At 30.7% G+C, this 27,496-nt stretch overlaps 4 protein-coding genes across 4 annotated transcripts; 3 read left to right on the top strand and 1 right to left on the bottom strand.

Moving 5' to 3' along the window:
- The first annotated feature begins 4,100 nt into the window (after positions 1-4,100).
- LOC123889622 (GDSL esterase/lipase At5g33370-like) lies at positions 4,101-7,492 on the top strand. The gene is made up of 5 exons (XM_045939038.1): positions 4,101-4,482; positions 4,677-4,804; positions 4,928-5,170; positions 5,754-6,006; positions 7,032-7,492. The coding sequence occupies exons 1-5, from the start codon at positions 4,242-4,244 to the stop codon at positions 7,262-7,264; spliced, it is 1,098 nt and encodes a 365-aa protein (XP_045794994.1). The 5' UTR covers positions 4,101-4,241; the 3' UTR covers positions 7,265-7,492.
- Positions 7,493-13,325: 5,833 nt separating this feature from the next.
- Positions 13,326-15,863, top strand: LOC123889621 (GDSL esterase/lipase LTL1-like). Its single transcript, XM_045939037.1, has 5 exons — positions 13,326-13,666; positions 13,862-13,989; positions 14,163-14,405; positions 15,073-15,325; positions 15,432-15,863. Exons 1-5 carry the CDS (start codon positions 13,408-13,410, stop codon positions 15,665-15,667), a joined length of 1,119 nt encoding a protein of 372 aa, XP_045794993.1. The 5' UTR covers positions 13,326-13,407; the 3' UTR covers positions 15,668-15,863.
- LOC123889620 (T-complex protein 1 subunit beta-like) lies at positions 15,777-21,394 on the bottom strand. The gene is made up of 12 exons (XM_045939036.1): positions 21,223-21,394; positions 21,025-21,057; positions 20,865-20,921; positions 20,672-20,737; positions 20,450-20,561; positions 20,122-20,250; positions 19,360-19,431; positions 19,070-19,185; positions 18,392-18,468; positions 17,663-18,148; positions 16,994-17,309; positions 15,777-16,332 (listed from the first exon to the last, which is right to left on the bottom strand). Exons 2-12 carry the CDS (start codon positions 21,028-21,030, stop codon positions 16,186-16,188), a joined length of 1,584 nt encoding a protein of 527 aa, XP_045794992.1. The 5' UTR covers positions 21,031-21,057; positions 21,223-21,394; the 3' UTR covers positions 15,777-16,185.
- Positions 21,395-22,437: 1,043 nt separating this feature from the next.
- LOC123889619 (GDSL esterase/lipase At5g18430-like) lies at positions 22,438-24,079 on the top strand. Its single transcript, XM_045939035.1, has 5 exons — positions 22,438-22,731; positions 22,882-23,009; positions 23,091-23,333; positions 23,423-23,675; positions 23,782-24,079. The coding sequence occupies exons 1-5, from the start codon at positions 22,464-22,466 to the stop codon at positions 24,012-24,014; spliced, it is 1,125 nt and encodes a 374-aa protein (XP_045794991.1). The 5' UTR covers positions 22,438-22,463; the 3' UTR covers positions 24,015-24,079.
- Positions 24,080-27,496: the final 3,417 nt, after the last annotated feature.

The raw sequence follows: 27,496 nt of genomic DNA, 5'->3' as shown, positions 1-27,496 counted from the left end.
CACTATTAGCACCGATGATGAGCATAGTAAGCAGAAACTAGTGACCCTGGAGTGGAGGAGAGAGTAGGTGTGACTGAATATAATCGTATTTATGTTGACCACGTGAACAAGTTATATCTGTCTGCTTATAGTCCCCACTACCTAATTCAATGATATTTGTAAATATAGGTATCTTCTATGTGAACATCCAAATAAGTGAGAAATTTTTAAGAGTAATGCTACCGGATGTTCAGAGATCAAATTCAAAACACTAGTTAAGTTAGAAGAGACTTACGCGATGATGAACTGACACATGATAACAATAAAAGACTAATACACAATAGAAATAAAATTCTCCAAATTTTGTAAGAACCTAGTTTTGAGGATTAACAACAAATATATAGTAGCAAGCTGAACAAAATAAGGACACACAAGAGAAAATCGATATTTTAATGTAAAAAATCTTCACTGTGTGAGGAAAAACTCATGGGTCAAGTACAAACTAAAAAAACAGGTCAACTATAATTAAATAAGAGTACAAGAGAGTCTCGAAGTAGAGCACAAATAGTGTCAACACAATCAATCAAACAACAAAGCACAAAAACTTACAATTTTGAGAACGGAAAATTGAAAACTCCCAAAAACCTAGTATAGTGCGAATGCAAAATGTCACTGCTCAAACCTTATTTCGACGATTCAACGGTTAACGAATCAACAATTGCTACTTTTCTGGAATTGATTTGAGAAAAACATAAACGAGTTTTACTCTTCTTTTCTCTCTTTAAAGGTTATTCTTCTCACCAAAACACACTCTTCTTATAACCCTAATTAAGTATGACCTTTCTCAATTTTTAGAAGTGAGACATAATAGAGTAACAAACTTGGACCTTTCTCCATATAGAAAGGGAGTCCAACGCATAACACGCGTCATTTAATCTTAGCGCTCTTAGGTACCGCTGTTTAATGTTGTATTGTATAGATTAAGAACAATAATAAATGAATAAATAAATGTAAAAGTCAAGTCTTTAAGTTTTTTAGGTAACAAGTTCTTTTAAGTTGCTAACTTGTTTTTTTTTTAAGAAGTTGCTAACTTGTCACACCGTTACAATTCCAGATATCATACGTTTACAAAAACGTTGACGTGACCATTAACAACTTAATTGTTACAAACGTAAAACGATAGAGTACTAAAATAATATGTAAGACTTAAAACTTAAAAGATTTCTGGATATGCATTTGGCCAAAATAATATTCATGTTAACAACTATTGATTACTATAAACTGTACATACACAATGAGGTTTAATACTAAAAGATAGAGACTATAAAACAATATTGATATTTTTTTGGTCGTGAGGGGCGAGCCTCACTGAGTTAGATTGGTATATTGAACATTGATCAACAATCATACAAGTGACATTGAGATTACACTTTCACCAAAAAATTTAAGACACTGGATTTATGAGTCTTCATACTTATATGTTGTTTAATCTCAACTATTTCAATTAATATGGAGTTGACTCAAACTTGATAGTTCTTAATGGTATAATTAAGGGACAAAGTTGGAATAAATTATTTTACTAAAATGTCACTTAGATTAGGATGTAGGAAATTATAGAAGAAAAAACACATGGTTATTTTTTAAAATCATGTTTGGCTTGAAAAGGACTAATATGGACCAATCGATATTTGTTGCTCTAAACCAATCAATTTGTGAGAGTGACATTATTATAGTTTAACAGAAAACGTGATTAGTCATGATTGAAATAAAACATGATCATGAGCACACAATCATGTCTTTAATAGAGAGAGACTTGTTTATTCTTAGGTTACACGTTCTTCATGTATTATTTTAGTCCCATGATCTTTAAATATCGCTGTCTAAGTCGTGCTTAACTTTTAGGTATATATATGTATGTGTTGGTGATGTTAGACTTAATTAATTTAGACAATTGACATTGGATTTGGACCTTTGATCAAACAGTCATATGGTTGCAAGTTTCAATCTCCAAATTCATGAGCCAATTATAGATTTTTTTAATTTGGTTCTAACTAACTTATAAATCAATGTCTTTTGAATTCTATTAAAAGTTCATTTAATTATAAGAATTGACAATAATGAATATCTTTGATAGTGATGCATTTAGAATTAGATTGATTATGGCTGAAATATGATTAATCATGTCAAGTGCCAAAACATGTACTATAAATTATGGAAATTAACCAACATTACTTTTTCTTTTTTTGAGAAAAACCAACGTTACTTTGGTAGGAATGGAATTTGACTCGAATTCTTAAAAAAATAAATAAATTGAGTTCGAGTCTTGTAAATAGTAAAAAAAAAGTGATTAATATTCGAGACTCTATTAAGGACAGTCAGCGACGAAGATAGTTGTCAGCAAAGTCGATCGACACTTTATATTAATTTTTTTTCCTTCAAGTTTATGCTTTAGGAGAATTATGATCACGTTATTTATTTTTTTGTCAAGTAGCTAGAATTTTATTTTTAAAGTGAATAAATTGAAGTATTAAAATTGAAACTTTCGATTCTGCATATTAGATGCAATGTCCTACCACCTAAGTTATACTCCCAGAAATTTATGATCACATTATTTAATACTACCAATTAGGCAATAACAATTATAGATAATTTAACAAGATTATGTTGAAAATTGTAGAGAGTAAAATATTCTAGGAAGAATCATGCAAACACAATAGCCAATAGGTGAGGCTATAGCAAATAAATTGTAACAAACAAAGTTCCAGAAATGGGTTGACAACAAAGCTGGCAGAACATAACTCTGCAATTCGATTTGCCTCAAATATGCTTATAATAGTGTCCTCTTTCCAACCTATTTTAACACACTTTGACGTCAACTGTTTTTGGATCTACACTTCTATATGTTTAACTATCTATCTACTCTCTCATTCTCACATTAATGTAAGGAAAGTACTACTACTACTACTTCTTACTCATGAAATAAAATCTTAAAAATTACACCTATTTATCATCTCTTTTTGAGGTGGAGTAAATTAATGAGACAAAAATCATATAGTATCCCTTTTTTTTTTATAGCTTTTTCATAAAAAAAAATAAAAATAGAAGAGAAACGAGTTACTTGATACTGAGTTATATATATATATATATATATATATATATATATATATATAATTTTTTAGCAAATTAGTCTATAAATTATATGACTTATAAGTTATAAGTAAATTAGTCTCTAAATTATATCATTTATTATCAAACTAATCTTTACAAGTAAGGATCTTATTGCAAATTTCAAGGGAATAAATACTAGAGCTCTACAATTTGAAAGAGGGAATAAGAGCGATACATTTAACACAACATAGATTAATATAAAAAGTTTAATTTATTTATACTCTTAATATAGGGTTAAACATGTTTTCCATCCCTATAAAATTATCGAATTTTAGTTTTTGTCCCTATAAAAAAAAGCACATGTTTTTTGTTTTGTTTTTAGTCCATAATGAACAATTTATATTCATTTTAATGTCAATATTATCACGCTTTTATAAGACATGTTTATATGTTAAACCTATATAATTTCATATTATGTTAAAAATATATAAAAAACATGTCAAAATTTTGTCTAATAAGGTTAAAAACAAAACACAAAAATTTTGGAGATAAAAATATATGATTTTTTTACGGGGACAAAAATTAAAATTCGCTAATTTTATAGAGACGAAATACATATTTTACCCTTCAATATAAAATTAACACATGCATTCCACAATGTGGGTGTCTCATTAATAATATAGTACTGCTAATTCCAAATGAACCTATAGGTAGATGTACTTTGTTTCTCATGGTAGTAAATTAAATTTTCAACTGCTAACTTTGATAAATTACATGAATTCAGTCAGTGTATGTTGTACTTATGAAGAATAATAACTCTGACTCTCTTCTATTATTTAAAACTCTGGCTACATTGGCGGCTACAAATTACATGTACTTGAAGTTAGATGGATGTTTTCACTTCTTCCCTCTAATTTAATACTACTCACTCATGATATCATTGAACTATTATGTTTGTGAGAGACACTTGAATCTTCTTCTTCATTTGGCGGTTTGCTTTAAATCATTGGGAGGTGGTAGAAAAAATACATTAATGAGTGTGTGATTTAACCTTATATATACCCTTCACAATTGCATGTTCAATACAAACCATCAAATTGAGAATCTCATACATTAAATATTTTTCATTCCTCTTTTACTTGGTTTGCATTGCAATGGCTATGGCTACTTCTTTGGTGATTAGTTTTTGTGTAATGATAAGCTTGCTTGGTTGTGTTTATGCTCAACAACAACCAAGAGCTTTCTTTGTTTTTGGAGATTCTCTAGTAGATAGTGGTAACAATGATTTTCTTGCTACCACGGCTCGAGCTGATAATTATCCATATGGCATTGATTATCCGTCACACAGACCTACTGGACGCTTCTCTAACGGATATAACATCCCCGACCTAATCAGTATGATCAAATTTATATCACTATATATATTATTTTCATATAAATAAACATGTTTTGAGTACTCATACATTTTTTTCTCCTACAATTTGAAGCGATAAAAGTTGAATCTCAGTTAATCATAACAACATTGTCGCATGCCACATGCATGTGTAAGGCTTAATTAATCAATGTGCATTTTTTGTTGTTAATTATAGGTTTGGAGCTTGGATTAGAGCCTACGCTTCCAATTTTGAGTCCACTACTAGTTGGAGAGAAGCTTCTAGTTGGTGCTAATTTTGCATCTGCCGGGATCGGAATTCTCAACGATACCGGATTCCAGTTTGTAAGTGTAACATTATAAAACTATTAGCTTATTCATGAATGCTAAAAAAATGTTACCAAAAAATTATGTTAAATTGATAATTAACATTAACTATACATAATACATATATGATTGTTTTTGCAGTTGCACATAATTCGCATTTACAAGCAATTAGAGCTATTTCAATTGTATCAGAAAAGAGTAAGTGCACACATTGGTTCAGAGGGAGCAAGGAACCTAGTAAACAGAGGATTAGTACTCATTACTCTTGGAGGCAATGATTTTGTCAACAACTACTATTTGGTTCCTTATTCAGCAAGATCTCGTCAATTTTCTCTTCCAGACTATGTTCGATATCTCATTTCCGAGTACCGCAAAGTTCTCAGGGTAACCATATTTTGATCACGCTCTTTGTTACTTATCTCATAGTGTTTCTAGCACTTCTCCTTATTTCGTACATAACCAAATTGAGATCAAAGTTTAAGGATATTTAAAATAATCAATTAATATGGAAATCTTTAAATTGACCTTTCTAATTAATGGTTGCATGTTTCAAAGACATGTATATGTTAGTTGGTCATGTTAATTTGTGTCACTTTCAAATGAATAAAATTTAATATTAGAGAAAAAGTAATATTCTAAGACCAAAAAAAAAAAGAAGAGAAAAAGTAATATGAATAAAATTAACATATGAATAAAATAAAATTTGTGTCACTTTCAAACATATAAAAAGAGAAAAAGTAATATGCACCGTTTTATACGTTCAGTTATTTTTCGTCACATCATCCACTTCACTTTATTTTCTTAATATGACATGAAATATTGAATTATTCTTATCGGTTGTCAACGTAAAATTAATTTACATTAACGGTGTTTATACTTTAAACTCTATAATATAATATGTTTTGTTTGTGCTAATCAAATTGTTTATCTCTAATGTTGATGTTCCTACACACTTAAACATATGCAGAAGCTTTATGATTTGGGAGCTCGTAGGGTTCTTGTAACTGGAACAGGACCATTGGGATGTGCTCCAGCAGAAAGAGCTCAGAGAGGTATAAATGGTGAATGTGGTATAGAACTGCAGAGAGCTGCAGCCTTATACAATCCTCAACTTGTTGAAATGTTAAGAGGACTAAATCAAGAAATTGGCTCTGATATCTTCATTTCCGCTGATGCATATAGAATGCACATGGATTACATTTCCAACCCTCAAGCTTATGGTATGTTTTTGTTTTTGGAAAATACATAAATCTAGTATTGGTAAATAAATATAGACACAATTTTTAGAAGGATACATTTAATTAATGTCTGTGACACTAGTTAAGCAAACCAAAAATAATATAATCATCTTAAAACTCGTATAATCAATATATTTAAAATATAAAAAATACTACTTTCATTACAAAAGTTATCATTTTTTATTCCTTAACTAGTGTCCCAAGACACCAGTTAACATGACCTTTTTAGAATACTATAATCAACCGTATTACATATTTTAATCTATCTTGCTAATAAAGTTGAATTATCAACATAAACTAGAGACAAAAAAAATGAAATTGATCTTCAATTTTGACGATTCTTAGTAGTTTTAATTTTTTTTTGACAATAATTCAACCCTATTATTTGTAGTAATGTTATTAAACACATTTGTTCCTTTTATTCATTTTTCGAGGATTTTTAATAGTCACATGATCATTACGAGATGTGTGAGTGCTGAATAGGGATCCTTTCCATTTTTCAAATGTAATGGAGAGTTCCATTTCACAAAATGAAATGAAGAGCTCCATTACTAATAGTTTGTGAATGAATGCACATGCTTTTGGAAATTGTGACACGCATATTCTAAAACCAAACTTTTATACACTCAAAATATTAGAAATGGAGATGATCGCTATCCTTAAATGTTACCCTTGACATTCAAATGAAAAAATTTGATAGAGAAATTAAATGTTTTTGTATTTAATTTCAAGAATGAAAGGATATTTTTTTAAATGACCACTCGCAAGTCATGAGTTTGAATCCTCTCCATTTTCAATTTTTTCTATTTCCTCCATTACTTTATACTTTTTTTATACACTCTAAAATATCTAAAAACTTTAATAACAAAAGAAATAAAAATAAATAGAAAATTGAGAGTATCTTGATTGACAAGTCACAATCAAATGAAGCTCAAATCACCTTTAAATTGTTTGACTTCAACCAACAAATTTAATTAACCCTCTGTTTATTGAATTGGGCTTGACAGGATTTGTAACATCAAGGGTAGCATGCTGTGGACAAGGGCCATACAATGGAATTGGGCTTTGTACACCAATCTCAAACTTGTGCCCAAACAGAGAACTTAATGCATTTTGGGATGCATTTCATCCAACCGAGAAGGCTAATAAAATCATAGTCCAACAAATCCTTAGGGGCAGTGCTGAGTACATGTACCCTATGAATCTCTCCACAATCATGGCCGTAGATTCCAGGATTTGATCATATCCATCCATCCATCCACATCATTCAGTTAATTAATGGTTTTTTGTTAGTTATGTGTAATCTTGTTTTATTTATGATGTGTGTATCTTTAATTTATCCAATCTAGTATTTTGTATCCCATAGGTAGTGGTTGGTTTGTTGTGCTAAGTTTTTTGAGTACTGGTTTGTCCACTCAAATTGTCATTGCTCTTTTGCCAGTAATAAAATCTCTTCCTTGATTGCCAACATTTCTTTTGTGATCATTATATTGATTGAAATATTTCTCTTATCGTGGTAATTATTTATATGTTTTTTTTTTCTCTTAGGCGACCCAACGTATTGAAAGGCTAAAAGCCGTCAATAAAATTAATGATATTTATACAATTTATCTTCGAACAATTTTTGAGACAACTATTTTTTTTTGGATAAAAATAATGAAAATGTTTATACCAAAAAAAAAAAATTGAAAATGCTAATGAGTGTCCTCGGGGTACTCTTTAAGCATTTCATTTTAAAAAATTATTTATTTAAAAAGTTAAACATTTTAATTGCCAATACATTGATTTCGCACATTTGCATAAATGATTTATGAAAACTTATTATTTAAGGTGCTTAAAGAGTGTCACAGCTCAAAGACACTTGTTAACAAGAATACAATAAGAGTATGAAAGAGAAAATTATCCAAAATTAGTTGTACAAATATCATTTCTCTAAAATTAAGTCGAGTTACATGGATATTATGATGCAAAGCATCAATTTATATTAATGTGTTTTTTTTTCTTTGAAGGCCTAATACAAGATTTTATACTGCTTATGTTTCGTAAGCTCTCTGCAATCTTTCATACAAGATGAAAGAGTCTCGCTCACTATTTTTTGGTTTATAATAGACCAAAAAAATTCAGTTTTTGAGGATCGAATTCAGAACCTCTAACATATTACTCAAATTTCTCACTATTAGATCAAACGTAGTAATTTTGAGTCTCCTCACTATGATATATATTGAGTTTGTTTGCATTTTTATCAATACAATTTTATCTTAGTTCAACATATTTGATTATTCAATACTATTTGAAAAGAAAATGTTTCAAACACACTTATTGTGAAGTTGTTTACATAAACTTTGTGGGATTAATGTGCTTGCAATAGCTTTATGAACCATTATTAAAATAGACGCATTATTAATCAGTTTAACTACTCATCTCACTCCAAGTAAACAGTTTAATGTATCCCTCATAATTTTGTCTTTTTGAATTTGCTATGAGACTAATTCTCGAATCCACAACTATGATATTCATTTTATTTTTTTATTTATTAAGGTTGGACTACCATTTAACAAATGTTCAAAAATAATGTAGTGGTAGAATTTTTTTGTTGAACAAAAAATGCAAAACAAAATATAACCAGCCATGTGCCACTAGTAATTAGAATGACTTAAGTGTATAATGTCAGCAACCAACGATGCCAACATAGCAAACAATTCATCCTACGATCAGTCACACATTTCTATCAAGTATCGCTATATTTATCATTATCATAAATGGTGCGTGCATATAATATCGAGTATGTTGGTAAAAAATATATTTAATGCTCTTAGAAATGTGGAAGAGATCTTATAAAAAGAGATAATTTTTTTTTGTTTATCAAAAAAGAAATATTTTCTTCTAAAAGGATATTATATTTAGGGACCAATGTATCGATAATATTTTTTTTAAGACATGGATTGGAAGCACAAATGCACAATGTACTCCACACTACTGTAGATCCAAATCAAACCCTCAAAAATGCATTAAAGGGCGCACCAACAATAGCTTGGTAGATAAGAAGAACATTGGTGAAATAAATATATAGGGGCCAAGTCGATAAATAAATTCATCAAACATTTGTGACATTAACTCGGCCTCCAAATGCGTTTATTAACTATACAGAGTAAATTAATTAATTAATCTACTTTCAATTTTGACTATGAAACAGTAAAAACTTCTTTAATTATATTGTGAAGTGATTGCCATGTGAATTATATCAACCATGCATGTTGTTCCTTACTAGAGCTAGATAGATTGAGGGTTGATATGAAGTCGGTGAAATGAGTACTTTTTAAATTCAGTTTTACTACTTAATTTACTTGGAATGATTAATTGAATAGCCTAAAAAGTTGGTTGAATCAATAAATCAAAAAAATATAAAATTATCAACATTTGGTCCTGGTGAAAGGGGGGTAAGTGTTGGTTGAACCGTTTCTCCAGCTAAATTATTAGGTGTAAGAGTAGTTGGTATTATAAAGTCTCTATACAGCTCATATCATACTATTGCTTTTATTTTCTCATCATATTCATATATATATATATATATATATATATATATATATATATATATATATATATATTTACATTATTATTATTATATTATTATATCATATAGTAATGTGGTCCTTATAATAACCACTCAATTTTCTTAGGATTCAAACCAACAAATAACTGTTACTGCCTGCCTGTGTCCAATTTGTATACGCCTGTCGCCTACTAGATCTTGAGTGTTCCACATTTGTTATACTAGTTAGTTTAAATAAAAAAAAGTGTACATCAATGGAAGAAATGTTCATCTTATAAAGTTTTGTGACATATTTTTTTTTTTATTATAAAGTTTTGTGACATTGAATTCGACAAAATTGAACTTTTATGGGGAATTTTTTTTTTGGATACCAAGCTTTTTCACCACTTAGAGTGTCTGCAATGGATATTTTTACTAGGTTCTTAATATAATAATGGTTTTTATATTTTTTATGTTAGACGGTTAGAGTATATAACACATATAAGAACGATATTTTAAGTAAAACATTTTTTTAAAGTGTGTTTGGTTTGGATGGAGTAATTAGAAATTTTAGAGGGTTTGAAATTTTAATTATTGTATTTGAATTATATTTATTTTTAAATGCGTATGTTTAGATAAAATATAGAAAATTTCATTGTTCCTTAAAAAAAATACAGAAAATTTCGTTGTGAACATTTTGGGCCATTTTTATAAATTTGAAAAGTTTTGGGTGAAATTTTAAAATATTGACCAATTTGCAATTTTCTAAAATTTCTGAAGCCCAAGAAGAAGAGACCTCGAATATGGAAAGTTTCGAGTTCAATAAATTATCGGATGCTAATAATGACTTGTTGATGTGGGATTGTGAGAATTCCAAGAGCCCGGGGCCAGAGAGTGTTTCTTGTGATTTTTTGAAAGATATTTGGTGGATATTAAAAGTGACTTCTTTAGATTTATGAAGGAGTTTCATGAAAATGGGAGACTCACAACAGGGGTCAACAATACCTTTATAGCTAAAATCCTAAAGAAATAAGATCTACTAAGATTAGGAGACTATAGACTCATTTCTTTGGTCGGATGCATGTACAAAGTTTTATTTAAAGTCCTAGCTAAATGATTAAAGAAGGTTAGTGAGTTCTATCAAGGAACCGCTTAATTATTAGTGTGTACAAAACTAAAATTAGATTCTTTAAAAAAATATCACTGGAGCTGCTCTAATTATAAGATCCATTTTTCATATTTGTTGTCATTTATAAAATTGAGCTCTTAAACACTTATGTGAAACTTTTTGATCTAGGGTGGAAATTCAATTAGGAGAGGAGAAATATTTTGTGTGTCCGATAACCACAATTTTCCTGATTCTGATGGATAGTCATGGCCAACAGACAGTGAAAATTTCGTACATATATCATGAAAAAATCAATTTATACTACATCGACAATATAAATTCTTGTACAATCTTTTAACTTTATATCTTAAATTCAAGATTTGCATACCCAAAATATTCAAGATTAAAACAAATTAAAAATAAATACCAAACACTTGTTTATGTGAGACAGCTATATCATATTTTGAGGGATTATCACCATTTACAAATGTGAATAGAATTATTGTCATATTTAGATTTGATCAAACTAATGTTATCATAAAAACATATTGAAGACCTACCTCATAATATATAGCACAGATGAACTCTCATAAAGCTTCAGATTCTTAACTTTGTTTGTTAAGGCTTTGTATACCACATATAAGTGAGAGAGATCATTCATCATGGACGAATTTGTTTTTACTATTAGATGAATACATCTTAATATCTCATTATTAATATGTTACATCCGATTTCATCTGATTCAATGGTGAAATTTGTTGATTTGATTGTTAAAAAAAAAATAGGCAAAATTATATCTTTAGTCCGATAACTTTATTTAGTCTTTTATCTTTATAACATTTTAGTTCTTTTTTCCTGTTTGGATATGAATTTCAAGCTTTATATTTATAGTTTTCTTTCATTATTTGTTTGCAATCATAAATATATCTTATGTCGTAAAAGAATATCATAGATTTGAAGCGTGAAAAATTATATGCAAACATGGATAAATGACCAAAAAGGACAAAATTGACGTAAAAAAAAGATAAAGGATCAAATCGTTACCTGAAATAAAGTTAAATAAAGGACCAAAGATGTAATTTTACAACCAAAAAAAATTATACATGAGTGTGACACATTTTCTTTGGTTGCAAAAAGGCTATTCAAGTTTGGGATGATGATGGTTTGTGTTGTGCATTCAAGAATGTGGTTGATGCTCGTGGATGAGAAGAAATGAGATGGTTTGTAACATGCTTCATGCTTGGCAACATGTTCGTACCATCACCAGGGAGGGAGCATGAAGTTGATGGATGAATTTAAGTGTGATATTGATGCTATGGTGTTCTCATATCAAAATATTTTTAGAATGAATATGTTTATTTGCAATGAGCAAGGTCAATTCATAAGTGCTTAAACTATTGTCAAGCTTAGAGCCTTATTGATCTTAAATATCTTGGTGAGGTAGTTTTTTACGAAGTGTTAATTGAACTAGATCGTAAGCCGGTAATAGATGACATATCACTTCTTCCGGATACACCAAATAGTCACACATCGTTTGATAATCGAGGTTAAGGGTAGTTTATCAACACCCACATCTTTCAAACTATCGAGACGCCTTTTCTGTTAACCCTAAAGCCGACAATTTCTCGGAGATGTGGATTTGAGGTCGGATCGGAACATCATTGATATTAGGAAAAAAAAACCAACAATCAAATTGAATTTGACATTGTTTTAGATTATTCTAGGTTCTATCTTAATCATTATTCAAACTTTGATGTAAGTTTATTCGGAGACAAGTCAATTTTTTGTTGACATAAAGTCATAAATGTATTTGTTTTAACAAAAGGCATAAATGTATTATTCTAGTGACTGTTTTTTTTTTTTTTTAATTTGATCTCATCTTGTATTAAAACTTATTTTGAATGAAACGAGTTGATTTTATTGCCGTAAAAAATACATAATTTTTCTTGATTTATTGCATTCATATATTCATTCATTCTTGTACAGTTTGTTCAGAATATAACCATAAAGTGATGTTTTAAAACTATTAATGAAGTATTTGACAACAAAAAGAAACAAGGGTACATGTGTGATCTAATTTGGGTGGTAAAATGTCCCCTGCAGCAGAAGAATGGAATAAAGATTGCCATAGTTATTTATTCTTCCTTAATGCGTATATAGTACTTTACATTTATCCTAGCATGCAAAATGGATCACTCAAAATTTGAATTCTTAACTGACACACTTAACTCATTGCAATCACTCAAATTCAACATATTTTAAAAAGTTTTAAATAGGTCTTACTGATAACTCTGCATCCCATAAATAACTTTATATCTTTATAAATATGTCTCGCAAAAAATATTTTAATGAGAAGAGAGAACGTGTTCATATAAAAAGAAATGCCTATATGTATTAAGTTCTCAAATGTGTTTTCTCCGATGATAATAATAGGTAGCACTTCTTATTAAAAAAATAGATGTTATATCGTATCATACATATATTTAGGTATATATATGTAATGTATGCATGTCACCTTAATTTATACTGTATTTTCCAATATATGAATGAAATGCAACTAACATGTGTACTAGCTGTTGCTGCGTGGGCCATGCATCATTAGTATTATTATTTTTCCAAAATCACATATATTCATATCTCTGACACTATATATAACACCAATTCCTAATTCCTCTATACTAACTAACACTCCTCAGATACTTGTTTTTTACTCTTCTTCATAGCATCTTTTAGTTTAATAAAATTCATGGCTACTACCACTATGGTTTTGCAGTCTTATTACATTAATGTAGTGATCATTTTAATGGTGGCATTGGCTAGTAGTTTCAAAGGAATTGAGGCACAACGTGCTTTCTTTGTGTTTGGTGATTCTCTTGTTGATAATGGTAACAACAATTACTTAGCAACTACAGCTAGAGCTGATGCTCCACCTTATGGCATTGATTATCCAACTCGCAGACCAACCGGACGTTTCTCTAACGGCCGCAACATTCCCGACTTTATCAGTTAACATAACTTTCATTTCTAGTTCTCTTTCAATTTCTCACAAATAGTACTGTGGTTAATGTTATTTGAACTTAGTAGACATAAAAAGTTAGTTATGCTAATTAATCACATTATTAGTTTCTTACTTGTTCTTCAAATTTTAGGTCTTATAAATATACTATGACTTATATAGTTTTTATGTAATAATTTTGTAGGTGAAGCACTCGGGGCAGAACCAACATTGCCTTATTTAAGTCCCGAACTTAACGGGGAAAACTTGCTTGTTGGTGCCAATTTCGCTTCCGCTGGTATTGGAATTCTCAATGATACCGGAGTCCAATTTGTGAGTAAAATTCTTGTATACACACATTTTTTTAATTGACTATGAGGTTATAAGAATCACATTGAGTACATTTTATAGTTTCAACAAAATCACGGCAACCGTGAATTTGCCAACCATACACTAAATTTATCTATGTTAATTTTATTTTGATTTGATTTTGCAATTAATTGCAGGTAAACATAATTAGGATATCTAGACAATTGGAGTACTTTGAGGAATACCAAGAGAGGGTGAGTGATATTATTGGACCTGAAGAAACTCAGAGCTTAGTGAATGGAGCATTAGTACTGATCACTCTTGGAGGCAATGATTTTGTGAATAACTATTATTTGGTGCCTTTTTCTGCAAGATCACGCCAATACAATTTACCAGATTATGTCAGATATATAATATCTGAGTATAAGAAGATTTTGAGGGTAAATTAATCTCTTAGTTATTCCATCACTATCTTCCTTCATTACATATATGATATGTCTTTTTCCTTGCATGTGATGTGATCCATTATTTGATTGATTTCTTGGTCAACTATATAGTAAAATGCACATTTAATTGGTAGTACAATCATGGCCGTAAAAAAGTAACAATGACATAAATAATTAGCTAACTCCTTATAGGTCACAATTAGGCACCCTTGTCAACTTTGATTAGGACTCTTCTTTTTTTCAATTTTTGGTAAAGAAATCTCTTTTTCTTCCGTAAAACTTTATTTTTTCTACAGATCATCATGTAATTTTATTTGAGACATGTTAGACACTAAATATAATTACTTTTATAAATCAAGATTCGAACATTGATTTACCACTAGACTGACTTAGCTTCGTGTCCAAAGTGTGACTTTTCACCTTGTGTCCACTAAGTCAAGTATTGGTACATAATAATGTGGAGATGGTATTGTGATATTTAGATAATTCTATTTTTTCTTAAGATCTCAAATTTATTAAGATTCATTTCAATTGAAGTAGCTAGATTTTTTATTTTTTTTGTTGACAATATGAAGTAGCTAGAGTATTGATATATGTTAGAATAATTATAATTATAACATGAATTTTGAAATATTTACTGTGATATATTGATTAATATCAGAGGTTATACGATCTTGGAGCACGTAGGGTGATAGTGACAGGAACTGGTCCAATTGGTTGTGTTCCAGCAGAATTAGCTCAAAGAAACACAAATGGAGGATGCTCAGCTGAGCTACAAAATGCAGCATCTTTGTTCAATCCACAACTTATTCAGATTATCCAAGAACTAAACAATGAAATTGGTTCAAATGTCTTCATGGGAGCCAACACAAGGCAGTCGGCTCTCGACTTCGTCCAAAATCCACAAGCATACGGTAATCATACTATTATATCAACATATGAATGAAATGCTACAAACATCTTTTCATTAAAAAATATCATGATTAGCTAGTGATCTTGTAAAATTTATTGGGTATGCAGGATTTGTTACCTCACAGATAGCATGTTGCGGTCAAGGACCCTACAATGGCCTTGGTCTGTGCACACCACTCTCTAATTTATGCCCAAATCGTGATGTCTATGCATTTTGGGATGCTTTCCATCCAACAGAAAGGGCTAACAGGATTATCGTTCAACAGATCTTGACAGGCACAACCGAGTATATGTATCCGATGAATCTCAGCACTGCTTTAACCTTGGATTCCAACAACATATAGCTAGCTAAATTTCATTTTAATATTGCTGCAACTTTTTCTTTTTAATTTGTGATTTTCATGTATAAGTTTGGATTAGAGAGCCTTAAATATTAATGTCCTAGGGTATGGATGAGGATGAACAGTCTTTATTCTCCATCTCTCTTGGCAGTGCATAAGAAACTGCATATATAATAATTAAGTGATTTTTTGTCTCCAATAATTTCTTTTTCCTTACCAGCTAGGATTGTATAGTCCAATTGCCAGCTAGACTGATACACACATTAATGATACATGAAATATAGCAATAGTTTAAAAGAAAAAGCTAGCACAAGGTGAAACAGGAGATGTACGTACATAACAATAATCAAAATTTAAACAAGCACAAAAAAAAAGTTCGATTGTGACCGTTGATTTAAACTGTTAGAGCGCCAATTCTGTAATGATTCTTTTGGTTGCTGTCCCAGATTGTAAATATCTGGAATAAGTCGGAATTTGCCAAGGTATCATAAGCATCTGAAGTTGGATGATCACTAGATTTTTTACATTCTGTCTTCTCTCCTCCTTGGAGCACAAGTTATGATTTCATCAACTCTGAGGATCATCTCAGCTGCCTCTGTTGCGGATAGCAATACAGCCTGTTTGACTTTGAATGCTTCGGAAATCCCCCGTTCAATCATGTCTCCAACCTACCAGAAGCACACACCAGTGAAAGTATATTAGACAAACAGAAAATAGAGTAGAAGCAAGTTGAACTAGAAGCCTACAGGATACTTTTCTAAAATACAACATAAACTTGGTAAAATAACTGTTACATATACTCGGTTAATAAATGGTACACTGATACACACTCAAGCACTCCTTAAATCCTTGTTGTCGGGGGGGAAGAACTAAGTCACTCGAGTACTCCACTAAGCATCTCATACTATTCAGTGTGGACTTAGCTCCACATAATACTTGTTACGAGTCCCACATTGGATGAGATAAAGCCTGAACATGGGTTTATAAGTAGAGGCAGTTCCAACCTTACTTACCGGTTTTGTAAGGTTGAGTTAGGCTCAACCCAAATTCTAAGGCTAAAGTCCCTATCATACACATCGTAACTCCACCATGTCCACTAGGGAGTCAATCTAATTTAGAAACGACTGCATAAAATAAATACAAACTTATAGTGTAAATTTCAACAAGACATTTCATGTTATATACTGAAATCACTATTGACCAGAGTGAATGCAGTGATCAGAAAGAGATATTCTACCAAGAAAAAGATTATGGAATGATGCATTAAGATGTAGCATTTCAAAATCATGTACACAAATAAATGCACGCAATTCACAGTATTGTACTTACAGAACCAGAGATGACATCGATTCCAGCAGTACATCCCTCATTTTGGTGCTCAGCACGGAGCTGAGAAATCAACTCAGCACTATCCAAACCAGCATTATCAGCAATGGTTGTTGGGATAGCCAAGAGAGCCCGAGAAAATGCCTCCATTGCAAGAGACTTTTTTCCTGGAGTTTTCCTGGCCAATGCATCAATTTCCTTTGCCATTATCATTTCAGGCCACCCGCCTCCAAGTAACACCCTGCTGTCATTGATGGTCTGAGATAGCACACACAAGGCATCGTGCAATGACCTCTCGGCCTCATCAAGAACATGGTGGCTGCCACAAAAACAGAGGTCAGGCCGAAAGTGCAACTAAAAATAAAAACCGCCAATCAAGTTTGTTAAAAACACAGTTGTCTACTCATGCATACAAAGCAGTCCAGTTAAATCAGTGGACTCAATAATTATAAGCTGCAATAAACCAAAGGGTCATTTGTATTAAGCAATTCCTATGAAATTCTAATACTACAATCTACCATGAATAAAGAGTGAAATATTACAAACAAATACTGCCAGAATAAGAAAACCATAAGAGAAAAAATCTGAAGTGATATGTTATCAAGATTAAAATCCCTGAATATGTAAAAGAACATCAGAAGGAACTTATAATAAAAAAAGAACAAAAAATACCTAGCACCTCTCAGAACTATTGTGCATGCCTGCCCCATTGCAACACCAGAAAACTTAATCAATTTATCCTCACCAATCATAATCTCTTCAATAAGGTCACATTGCCCAAGCTTAACAGACTCAGGGTTGTCAAAGGTTGAAGCAATTTCACCACCAGTTACCAGAGCCAGACGCTCAATACCATCAAAATCAGCATGTTCAATAGCCAATATTCCTGCATCAGCAAAGAGCTCCTCCGGAAAATTGTATATCAACTGTCTGTTAACAAAACAGTTGATGCCATGACCGATTATCTTGTTCACCTTTTCTTTCATTTTCTCCTTCTCAGCTCCTTCAATCTCAGCAACTTTAGACATAGAGTCAACACGAACACGGGCACCGTATATCTTCACCTTGTCTGTGTCCATGGCAGTGTTTGCAACCAATATCTTTGCATTCTCTATGCGTTTGGGTTGTCCAAGACCAATTTTCTTGTCAAGAATAAATCTAAACAAAAATATAATCTAATTTAGAAATAGACAGATTATTTTTTACCAAGACTAATGTAAATTGTTCATTATACAAAGATAGTGGTGAAGTTGGCAATCATTTGAGTTTATTCATGTTACTTGAAGGCTACCAATGCAACTCAATACAAAAGAGAAACAACAGGATTCATAAAAGGATAGAACCGAAGCATTTGATACAGTACTCAAACTAAAAAATAGCCTAACTTCTCAGTAATATTACCCTTCATCTAAAAATGAGTCTATCAGTGATCCTCCAGGCTTCTTTATAATCTGGACAGATTCTAAATTTGTGCTTCCCTGTAATTTTAAAACGGAAATTAAAACATGAAAAGGCATATAGTTAATTTCATAATAATAGAGATCACAATGGAAAAAAAACCCTGACTCAGCATATCTGCATGCATGGCTAGCATAAAACTGATAAAAGTACAAAAAATTGAATAACTATATAAAATGTAAACTGGAAAATTGTGTATTTTTAATCCATTAGGAAAAAAAGGAAAAACCATTGCCACAAATGAAATATTGCTATAACCAAGTTCAACTCATTATTTCAGTGAATACTCTTTACGAAGCTATCATGAAATTATATTAGAAAACTCTAAAAACTGTTTTTTAAGGATCGGAAGAAATTGAAAGGCTATATTCATATTGTAAGAATGGATTATAAATTGTAGGGTCATATAAAACATTGTAACCAAACTTCTAATAAAATACACTTTTAAGTATTTATTAGCCAAGTGAGCAGAAAAGTATATAGATCAGAATTGTATCTAATTTTCATAGATTAAAGTTTTTCCACAAATGAACCAATGGAGAAAACATGGCAACAACGCATACACTATTAGCTAAATCCCCTGAAACTGGACTCGGTATTAGCAGGGTAGTCAGTGTTCACCTTTAGTCTCATTACAGCATCTACAGCTAATTTTGCAAAATGCTCCTTGTCTTGTGAGAGAATTTTGGAGCTCAAAGTAGTCCTTGCAATGTTCATCAAGTCTGACCTGAATTTCTCTGCACAACCCAGTAAATTCATGCATAAGTTATCATAAAAGAATGCTTCAACAGCTGCCCATGCTATAAACAAAATAATAATAACAATCAAATGATAACAAAGTATTCAAAGTCTACAGAGCCAATGGTAAAACCTAACCCCAAACGAAACATGCAAAAGGGACAAGAACATACCAAAATCTCCTTTGTTGTCCACAACCTTCTCTACCAATGCATTACGTGCACACTCAGCTGCCATTCGGAAACCTAAAAATCATAACCAATAATGTCAAATACAATGATGTTCATCACAAAGGTATCATTGGAAAGAAAATCATTTTAAACCAATCATGACAGAGAGCTGCCCTATGGAGAGGGGCAACAATCATGCAAAATCTATCAGAACTATAAATGGTCTTTAAAGCACTATTATCAAACTTTTGTGCTTTATGTTTCTGATGCTTCCCATAACTATTCCTTTATACTTATCTTTCTGGAAGAATGAAGAGCGCACTGATAATGAAACCAAACTAACGGATGCACAGATGCGGAACACTTAGAAAGAAAATAATGAAAATGAAATATTTTCATTGACTGCTTCTGTTACCACCGTTAGATCACATCCATAAATTGGTCCCTAATTTAATTTTAAAGATGGAACAACTAAATCTAGAAACAATAAACTTTTTACTTTTATTTGATCAATATCAACCTTCAAAGTAGCATTCGAAATTGTTAGATACCAAAGAAAGATCTGCTGTGCAATATACAGAATATTAATAGTGTAGACAATAATGAAAATGTAGGTTTTGTCGCCAATTCAATAACTTATCGAGGTTAATTTCCTAACACTAAGAATCAATGAAGTTGTCACTAGAAATTTACCAACGTGAATACAGAACAAAATACCAACTGTAAGGGCATCAGGATCGTTGTTGAAAAGAAAAAGAAATGAACCTGCTATTATAGTCATTGGATGAATTTTAGCTGCAACCAGCTTTTCTGCTTCCCTTAAAAGTTCCCCAGCCAATACAACAACAGAGGTTGTTCCATCGCCAACTTCATCATCTTGAACTTTTGAAATATCTAACTTACATTAAGGATGGTTATCTTCTGATTTAAACTTAAAATATTTACAGTACAGAAAATGAACACATTTTAATAAAATTGTATTTCTGTTATGGATGTCAGCGTTTTATAATAGGTCTGTCAAAAATCCTATGCCATACCATCCAATAATATCTAAGCTGCTATCGCCATTACAATAAAAAAACTATAAGGATACCCACAAGGACTTTAGCAGCAGGGTTATCAATGTGAAGGGACTTTAAGATTGTAGCGCCGTCATTAGTGACAGTAACTTCACGCCCTCTACCTGTCGACTGCAAAATTTTATCCTGCAAAAACCAACCCAGATATGTGAATTTAGTTACTTACAACTTGGTAGTTGAAAATAAAATTGTCGATCAAACACATTTTAACCAGTGAAGAGGAGATTTAATTTTACCATTCCCTTTGGCCCTAAGGTAGTCTTAACCAATTCAGCAATAGCCATGGCCCCAACAAAAGATGACTACAGCATAAAAAGGATAACACATTGAAATATTAGCCAATACAATACAATACAATTAGAAAGCAAACAAACAAATCTCACTAAAACAGAAATCATAACACGCTCGCTAGCTCGGTAGCTCGCTCACCATTCTTGCTCGCTCTCCTTTCTCTTCGCTGGCTTCATCTTTAAAAATTCTATCAATCTGTAACATTCATCATACAAGAAATTTTCAAAATATAAAATAAAAAGCCCTCATCAGAAAGGAAACAAAATAACAAGATTAGTAGCAATGTAATGTAACTTACTGCCATTGTGGGAACTCAAATGTAATGAATCACCTGCAAAGATAAATACACTCTGTCACATAATTAATCAATCTATTTTCCATTTAAACACAACAACAACAACATTATATCAATGATAATAGTGCTAGGGTTTAGGTTTTTTGTGAATCTACTTATTTCTATTGGTATGAAAAGCTAATAAGAAATGATATAGTGCACCTAGATGGCGAAGGTAGCAGAGGCAGTGGATGGTGTTGCCGTCGCGGTGAAGGTGGCAAAAACAGTTGTGTGCGGTCTGCAGTGTGGCCGCCGTATAGGTGGGAAGAAGAAAGAAAGGTCACATGCCGGTTACTTTTCTTTTATTAGTTTTATTTTAGGGGAGCGATGCTTCGCTCTAGAAGTAAGTCTTCATTGACTTATTCCAGTTAATAACTTGATATCGATATTATATTTCTTCGATCTAACCGTTTAATTTAAAAATTTCATTGAGTAAATCAACTCCATAAATTTTTATAATTTAGTATAGATATATAGTATAGATATAATTTTTTTTAAATATAATTAAAGTTATTAATAGTAATAATTAGTCCTAATATAATAGTAGAAAAACTTATTCACCTAATGCACTCCAAAAATTCTTTCATAGAGATTAATCATTGCAAAATTATACTACATGTATTTTATCTTTTTTTTTAACAGTTTGGTCTTTATCTTTTTTTTTTGTAATATTTTAGTCTCTTTATCTTTTATTTGTAAAACTTTGGTCTTTATCTTTTTTATTTGTAAAACTTTAATTTTTTTGTAACACTTTAATTCTTATCTTATTTATTTATAAAAAATTAAAGGACCTAAATATTACAAATAAAAAATAATAAACGATCATATATAATTTCATAGTTCAAATGTGTTCTCATTTCTCTATCTCTCATTTTTTTATCACCACATATAGTTTCAAAACTTATCATGAAAATATTAAAAGTGACAGACATTGTGGCAAACTGGCAAACTAGAAAACTGGCAATATGGTCTATAAAGCACTTTGCACCAAAGTAGCTAGTATTTTGCTAGAATATTCAATTATTTGTGACAAGAGTAGTAGTAGTAGTATAGTTTTATTGGTTGTATTAAAAGCATGCATCCAACCATGTAGGAAACATACCCTATTTTCACTTTTTCATCTTTTTGTATGCTACAAAGAACTTTTTGGCGGTGGAAATAATTTCTAATTGCATTTACATTCACCCAACTCCAATGGTCACATGTCAAGCATTTTTAGAACCACAAAACATACAACTTGAACTAATTAATTTCAATTAATGACTACCTAAAAGTCGATTCTTCCTAAATTTCACTCTTATTTTTCTTTTATTGGTTTGGAAAAAAATAAATAAAAGTAGCTATAAATAGGCATGAATTGTTGTGTCCATTGTCCAATGCAACATATCAAACTTACAAGTTGCATGCAAATGGCAATTCCTTCAAGTTTTGTTCCTTTCATGATACTATCTTTTTGTATGTTTTTAGTAGTTGGTGGTGTCATTGTCCAAGCAAGAGCTGAATCCAAGCCTAGAGCTTTCTTTGTATTTGGTGATTCACTTGTTGATAGTGGCAACAACAATTTTTTGGTAACTACTGCAAGAGCTGATGCTCCTCCTTATGGAATTGATTATCCAACCGGTAGACCAACCGGTCGATTCTCCAATGGTCTCAATATTCCTGATCTTATCAGTTAAGTATAATCTCGATTTTTAATTGTGGTTTTAACGTTATTTTCTAGACTAAGTCTATGGTGCATAAGTTGTGCACCGTGCACACATGTAGACATTGGTGCATATATGCATATATCTAGTTAGTTTAACTAGCTACTTTGATTATCAGGTGAAAGACTAGGTGCTGAGCCAGTGTTGCCATACTTGAGTCCACGACTAAGAGGGGAAAAGCTTTTAGCCGGAGCCAATTTTGCTTCGGCTGGAATTGGTATTCTTAATGATACCGGAGTTCAATTTGTAAGTTTGTTAGCTAGAATTATAATAATCAAATCAAATGTAAATTATGGTTGATGGTAATGACATGATTTTAATTTGCAGCTAAATATAATTAGAATGTATAGACAATTAGATTACTTTGAAGAGTATCAACATCGAGTGGCCTCTATAATTGGACCAGCTAGGACTAAGAAATTGATCGATCGAGCATTGGTTCTCATCACTGTTGGTGGTAACGATTTCGTAAACAATTACTACTTGGTGCCTTATTCTGCAAGGTCTCGCCAATATTCGCTACAAGATTATGTCAAATTTCTCATTATAGAGTATCGCAAACTCTTGCAGGTAATATTTAACGTAGCTAATATACTGACATTTAACGTAGGATATCAGTTTTGTGATAAGAGTTTGACAGAATCATATATATGTTGCAGAGAATATATGATCTCGGAGCTCGCAGAGTTATTGTGACAGGCACCGGACCACTAGGTTGTGCTCCGGCAGAATTAGCCATGCGTGGAACAGATGAGGGATGTGATGCTGAACTTCAAAGAGCTTCGACATTGTACAATCCTCAACTACTACACATGGTACAAGGACTCAACAAGAAAATTGGCAAAGATGTTTTTATTACAGCAAATACAGCACTAGTACATGCTGATTACATTAGCAACCCCAAAGCATATGGTACGCTAAGTAACTTATATTATATGCCAACTTGTTAATTTCTCGAAATTTTGAGTACGAGTTAAATTGTTAAAAGAAAAAACTGATAAATGTTATTGTTTGGTAGGATTTACTACATCAAGAATTGCTTGTTGTGGGCAAGGACCCTACAATGGGATTGGACTATGCACACCACTCTCTGATCTATGCCCAGATAGAAACTTGTATGCATTTTGGGATGCATTCCATCCATCTGAAAAGGCGAACAAAATTATCGTGGAGCGAATTATGTCGGGTTCTAGAAGATACATGAATCCGATGAACCTCAGCACTATCATGGAATTGGATGCTACCACATGACAACTCTCACATGTCTTCTTGTAATTGAAATTGAGATTTGGTTTTAATTTGTAGCAAGTGTGTGACTTTTGTTTGTTTTCTTTATAAAATTGTGACCTAAATTCAGTCACTATTAAATTTTTATTTGAATTTATTATTTTTAGAATACAAGAAGGGTGTAAACCCGGCTATCTTTGTGTATGTTTGGTTTCAATTCTGGAGCATCCAGAATTGATTCTGAACGTGTAGAATTGATTCTGACTTGTTTGGTTTCTCAAAAGTAGAATTGATTCTGCCTCCAGAATTGATTTTACTTGAAGCTAGAAATCGTAGCTTCTGATTCTAGAATTGATTTTTACACTCAAATTTTTTGTTCAACTCACTTTTTCATGAATATATCCAAACATAAACCACTTCAGCTTAAAATCAATTTTGGCCAGAATCAATTTTACAGAATCAATTCTGCCAAAATCAATTCTCTCCGCCGCAGAACCAAACACACGCTTTGTCATTTGCAAGAATGTTCTTCGTCGTTAAAAATATGTTGACGAGGATGATGAAATGATGACCGGTCTTTTTACCATAAGCTCTTGTCCATAATCATCAACTCTTTGTTGCTACAAGTTCATTCACCAAACATGAATCGTTTAGCAAAACTCGAGTTCAATATCTTGTGAGAACAATTTTTCGTGAGATCTCGCAGTCAAACTATATAAACTAGGAATAAACCCGTGCGTTGCACGGGTTCGATTAAAATATATAATCAAAATATTTTTATAAATAATAAAATAATCATTGTGATAACTATAATCACATATAGTTAAATAATATTTATTATTTTAAAATATGATTATGTTTAATATTAGTATATGAGTAAAAAAAAAAGTTGTTTAGAAATATTAGATTTTTTATTAATTTATATCGTAGTTTGTTTATATTTTAATGTAATAGATCTCTTATAATATTTCATAAGTTTGAAAGGATGTATCATTTTTTATTTTATTAGTGTAATCATATAAGATTTTAGTTTTCTTTATATGAGTTGCAATTTTATAGTCAAATGTCACTTTGTTTTTTATTTTTGATGTATTCCTTATTTTATTATTTTCAGTAAGAGTTGGAGGCATACCTAATTATACTTGTAGACAATATTGCTCATGAGAAATGTTAAAATAAGTTTTGATTATAGAATATGATTCATATATGGTGGCTTTGCCTATTTGTTCCACGTGATCTCATTTTTTGAAAATTATGTATCAAATAGTGTATTTGCTTACTACGTTCTATGCAATTTAAGGTTCCAAATAGCTTATCTACTTACTCATCTCTCGTTCTCTTGGAGTTTATTCTCACTTATTCACTTGGTGAAATTTTATTCCAACTTTATTAGTCCCAATTTTTTAGTCTATTGTTTGGTTCACATTTATTTTTGCTTGGTCCTTTTGTTTTTGGTTTGTTTTTCTTTTACTTGGCGAGGTTTGTGTCTCTTCAAAATTATTATTAGTTTTTGTCCCTCTTATTTAATATTTTCTTGAATATTTATTTTATTTTTTCTTATTATATTATATAAACTCGAATATTTGTTGTTGTTAATATATAAGTTTGGACGAAGATTTTATATATTTGAATTTAGGTTTAGTTATTTGGTTAAGGTAAAGAAAGTCTTATAGATGAATTTAAGATTTAACATGTGTCATCTTCTTATTTGCTTAAAGAAATGTCATCTTATTCTTATAAATATTCCACTATTTTATTTTCAGCCGTAACGTAAATAATATTTTAGAACATGTACTTAATTTATCCAAAAAATTATATTATTATGTAAATTAAATTAATAATTTTTGAATTATTGATGAATTTTAGTTGTGTGTAAATATGTTTAAATATATGTGTGATTATATTTTCTAAATATATGTAAATATATTTTAACATCTACGGTTTTAATAATTTCTAAAATTTATTTTGACAAATGAGCATCAACAATTTTTATTTAATAATTTTTGTCTTTTTTTAATTTAATTTAGAAAGTTTTTAGTACAATTCTAAGTGGGAGGAAAAAGTATTTAGCACAATTCTTTTCATCGATTCATTTTATGGTTGTAAGAATAAGATGACATGCGTAGATTAAAATAGGACCGTCTATTAAAATTCATATATATTCATATTGAACCATCCAGAATTAGGCAAATGTTATACGATCAATGCATGAAGATTATATATTTGGACAACCTCTAAGTCAAGTTGAATCAATATACTTCTTGCATGTATTACAATTATAAGAACCGCATGACTTGAGTTCAACTACAAAAAAAAAAAAACTTATTTTAATTTCTACTTTGTTTTTGTTTCTATATTTCTCTTGATCGAGATCAAGTAGATCACCTACACATTGTAGACAATATAATATTTAAAAATGAGACACATATTTATAACAGTTTTTTCAACACCCTCCACTTGTTCGATAGTACAAAGATTAAGAAATACTATTCTTCTTTTTTTAGTTTGCATGATATTATAAGAATTTAACATTCAACATGTCATCTTATTCTTAAGACTATCTCACTATGTACTCACTCATAACTATAATATCTTATCTCCTAAATACTATTATGCTTAGAGAGTAATTTAAATAATAAAATAGATAAATATAATATAACATTTTATATTACTTATTAAGATTTCTTTGCCTTTTATTTGTCAGAATTATTTAGCTAGTGGTTTCGTTTATCATTTTCACCATATGCTTAATTCTTTTTCTTTTCTATTTTGGTTTAATTTTATTTTTCTTAGTGAGGTTTATGCCACTATCCTCTCTTTAATTTGTTTGCATCTTTAATTTTATGTGTCTTTTTAAGCAATGGAATATCAAAATTAGTAGTTAAAATGTTGGTGTAATAAAAAAGTATAAATTGTAAAGTAGTGACTAAATTGCTACGCCACTTTTCATTCATCAATCAAACAAAATTTAAGGTAGATAGTGAGATACTTTTAATATTTGTCTTAGAAACTAAATGGAATCTTAGGATTTTTCTTAGTGACTTAAATGAGTTTATTCTAAAAGTAATAAAAAAATTAAAATACAACTTAGCTCAATTGCAAACTTGAAAACCTTCGTACCAGCCCAATCCACTAATTTGAATCCTAACCAAGATGATTAAGCATATGAAAACACCTCTAACCAAGTAGAGATTAAATTCTTCCAAATTTGCTTCATACGACCAACTTGTATTACATTTCCAAATCTTCTCTATTAAAACCAAGTACCACTAAAAAAAAGTTAAGAAATTGCAGTTATATATATTTTTCATTGTCGCAATGTTATTCTTGAATATACATTTCATTGCTATATTTGAAAGAAAAAAAAGAACCTATCCCAAAAACAATGAGGAAAATACATTTGAAAATAGAATTACATTTTTTCTTGAAACAATAAGATAGTGTAGTTGATTTACTCAAGAGTAGACATGACTTGATGAAATTACTACAAAGAAGGTTAGAAAACA

The sequence above is a fragment of the Trifolium pratense genome, linkage group LG6 (genome assembly GCF_020283565.1).
Source record: "Trifolium pratense cultivar HEN17-A07 linkage group LG6, ARS_RC_1.1, whole genome shotgun sequence".
NCBI classification, from domain to species: Eukaryota; Viridiplantae; Streptophyta; class Magnoliopsida; order Fabales; family Fabaceae; genus Trifolium; species Trifolium pratense.
The sequence above is the reverse complement of the archived record's forward strand: the minus strand, read 5'-3'. Positions and strand labels throughout refer to the sequence as shown.

Excerpts from the sequence above, each read along its gene's own strand:
- LOC123889619 (XM_045939035.1), top strand. The coding sequence starts at position 22,464 with ATGCAAATGGCAATTCCTTCAAGTTTTGTTCCTTTCATGATACTATCT. Across the intron at positions 23,334-23,422 it reads AGTATCGCAAACTCTTGCAG|AGAATATATGATCTCGGAGC; the intron begins GTAATATTTAAC and ends TATATGTTGCAG. Across the intron at positions 23,676-23,781 it reads TAGCAACCCCAAAGCATATG|GATTTACTACATCAAGAATT; the intron begins GTACGCTAAGTA and ends ATTGTTTGGTAG.
- LOC123889622 (XM_045939038.1), top strand. The coding sequence starts at position 4,242 with ATGGCTATGGCTACTTCTTTGGTGATTAGTTTTTGTGTAATGATAAGC. Across the intron at positions 4,483-4,676 it reads TAACATCCCCGACCTAATCA|GTTTGGAGCTTGGATTAGAG; the intron begins GTATGATCAAAT and ends TGTTAATTATAG. Across the intron at positions 6,007-7,031 it reads TTCCAACCCTCAAGCTTATG|GATTTGTAACATCAAGGGTA; the intron begins GTATGTTTTTGT and ends TGGGCTTGACAG.
- LOC123889620 (XM_045939036.1), bottom strand. Across the intron at positions 20,738-20,864 it reads AAGGAGAGCGAGCAAGAATG|TCATCTTTTGTTGGGGCCAT; the intron begins GTGAGCGAGCTA and ends TTTATGCTGTAG. Across the intron at positions 19,186-19,359 it reads GGACAACAAAGGAGATTTTG|AGAAATTCAGGTCAGACTTG; the intron begins GTATGTTCTTGT and ends TGGGTTGTGCAG.
- LOC123889621 (XM_045939037.1), top strand. The coding sequence starts at position 13,408 with ATGGCTACTACCACTATGGTTTTGCAGTCTTATTACATTAATGTAGTG. Across the intron at positions 13,667-13,861 it reads CAACATTCCCGACTTTATCA|GTGAAGCACTCGGGGCAGAA; the intron begins GTTAACATAACT and ends ATAATTTTGTAG. Across the intron at positions 13,990-14,162 it reads ATGATACCGGAGTCCAATTT|GTAAACATAATTAGGATATC; the intron begins GTGAGTAAAATT and ends AATTAATTGCAG.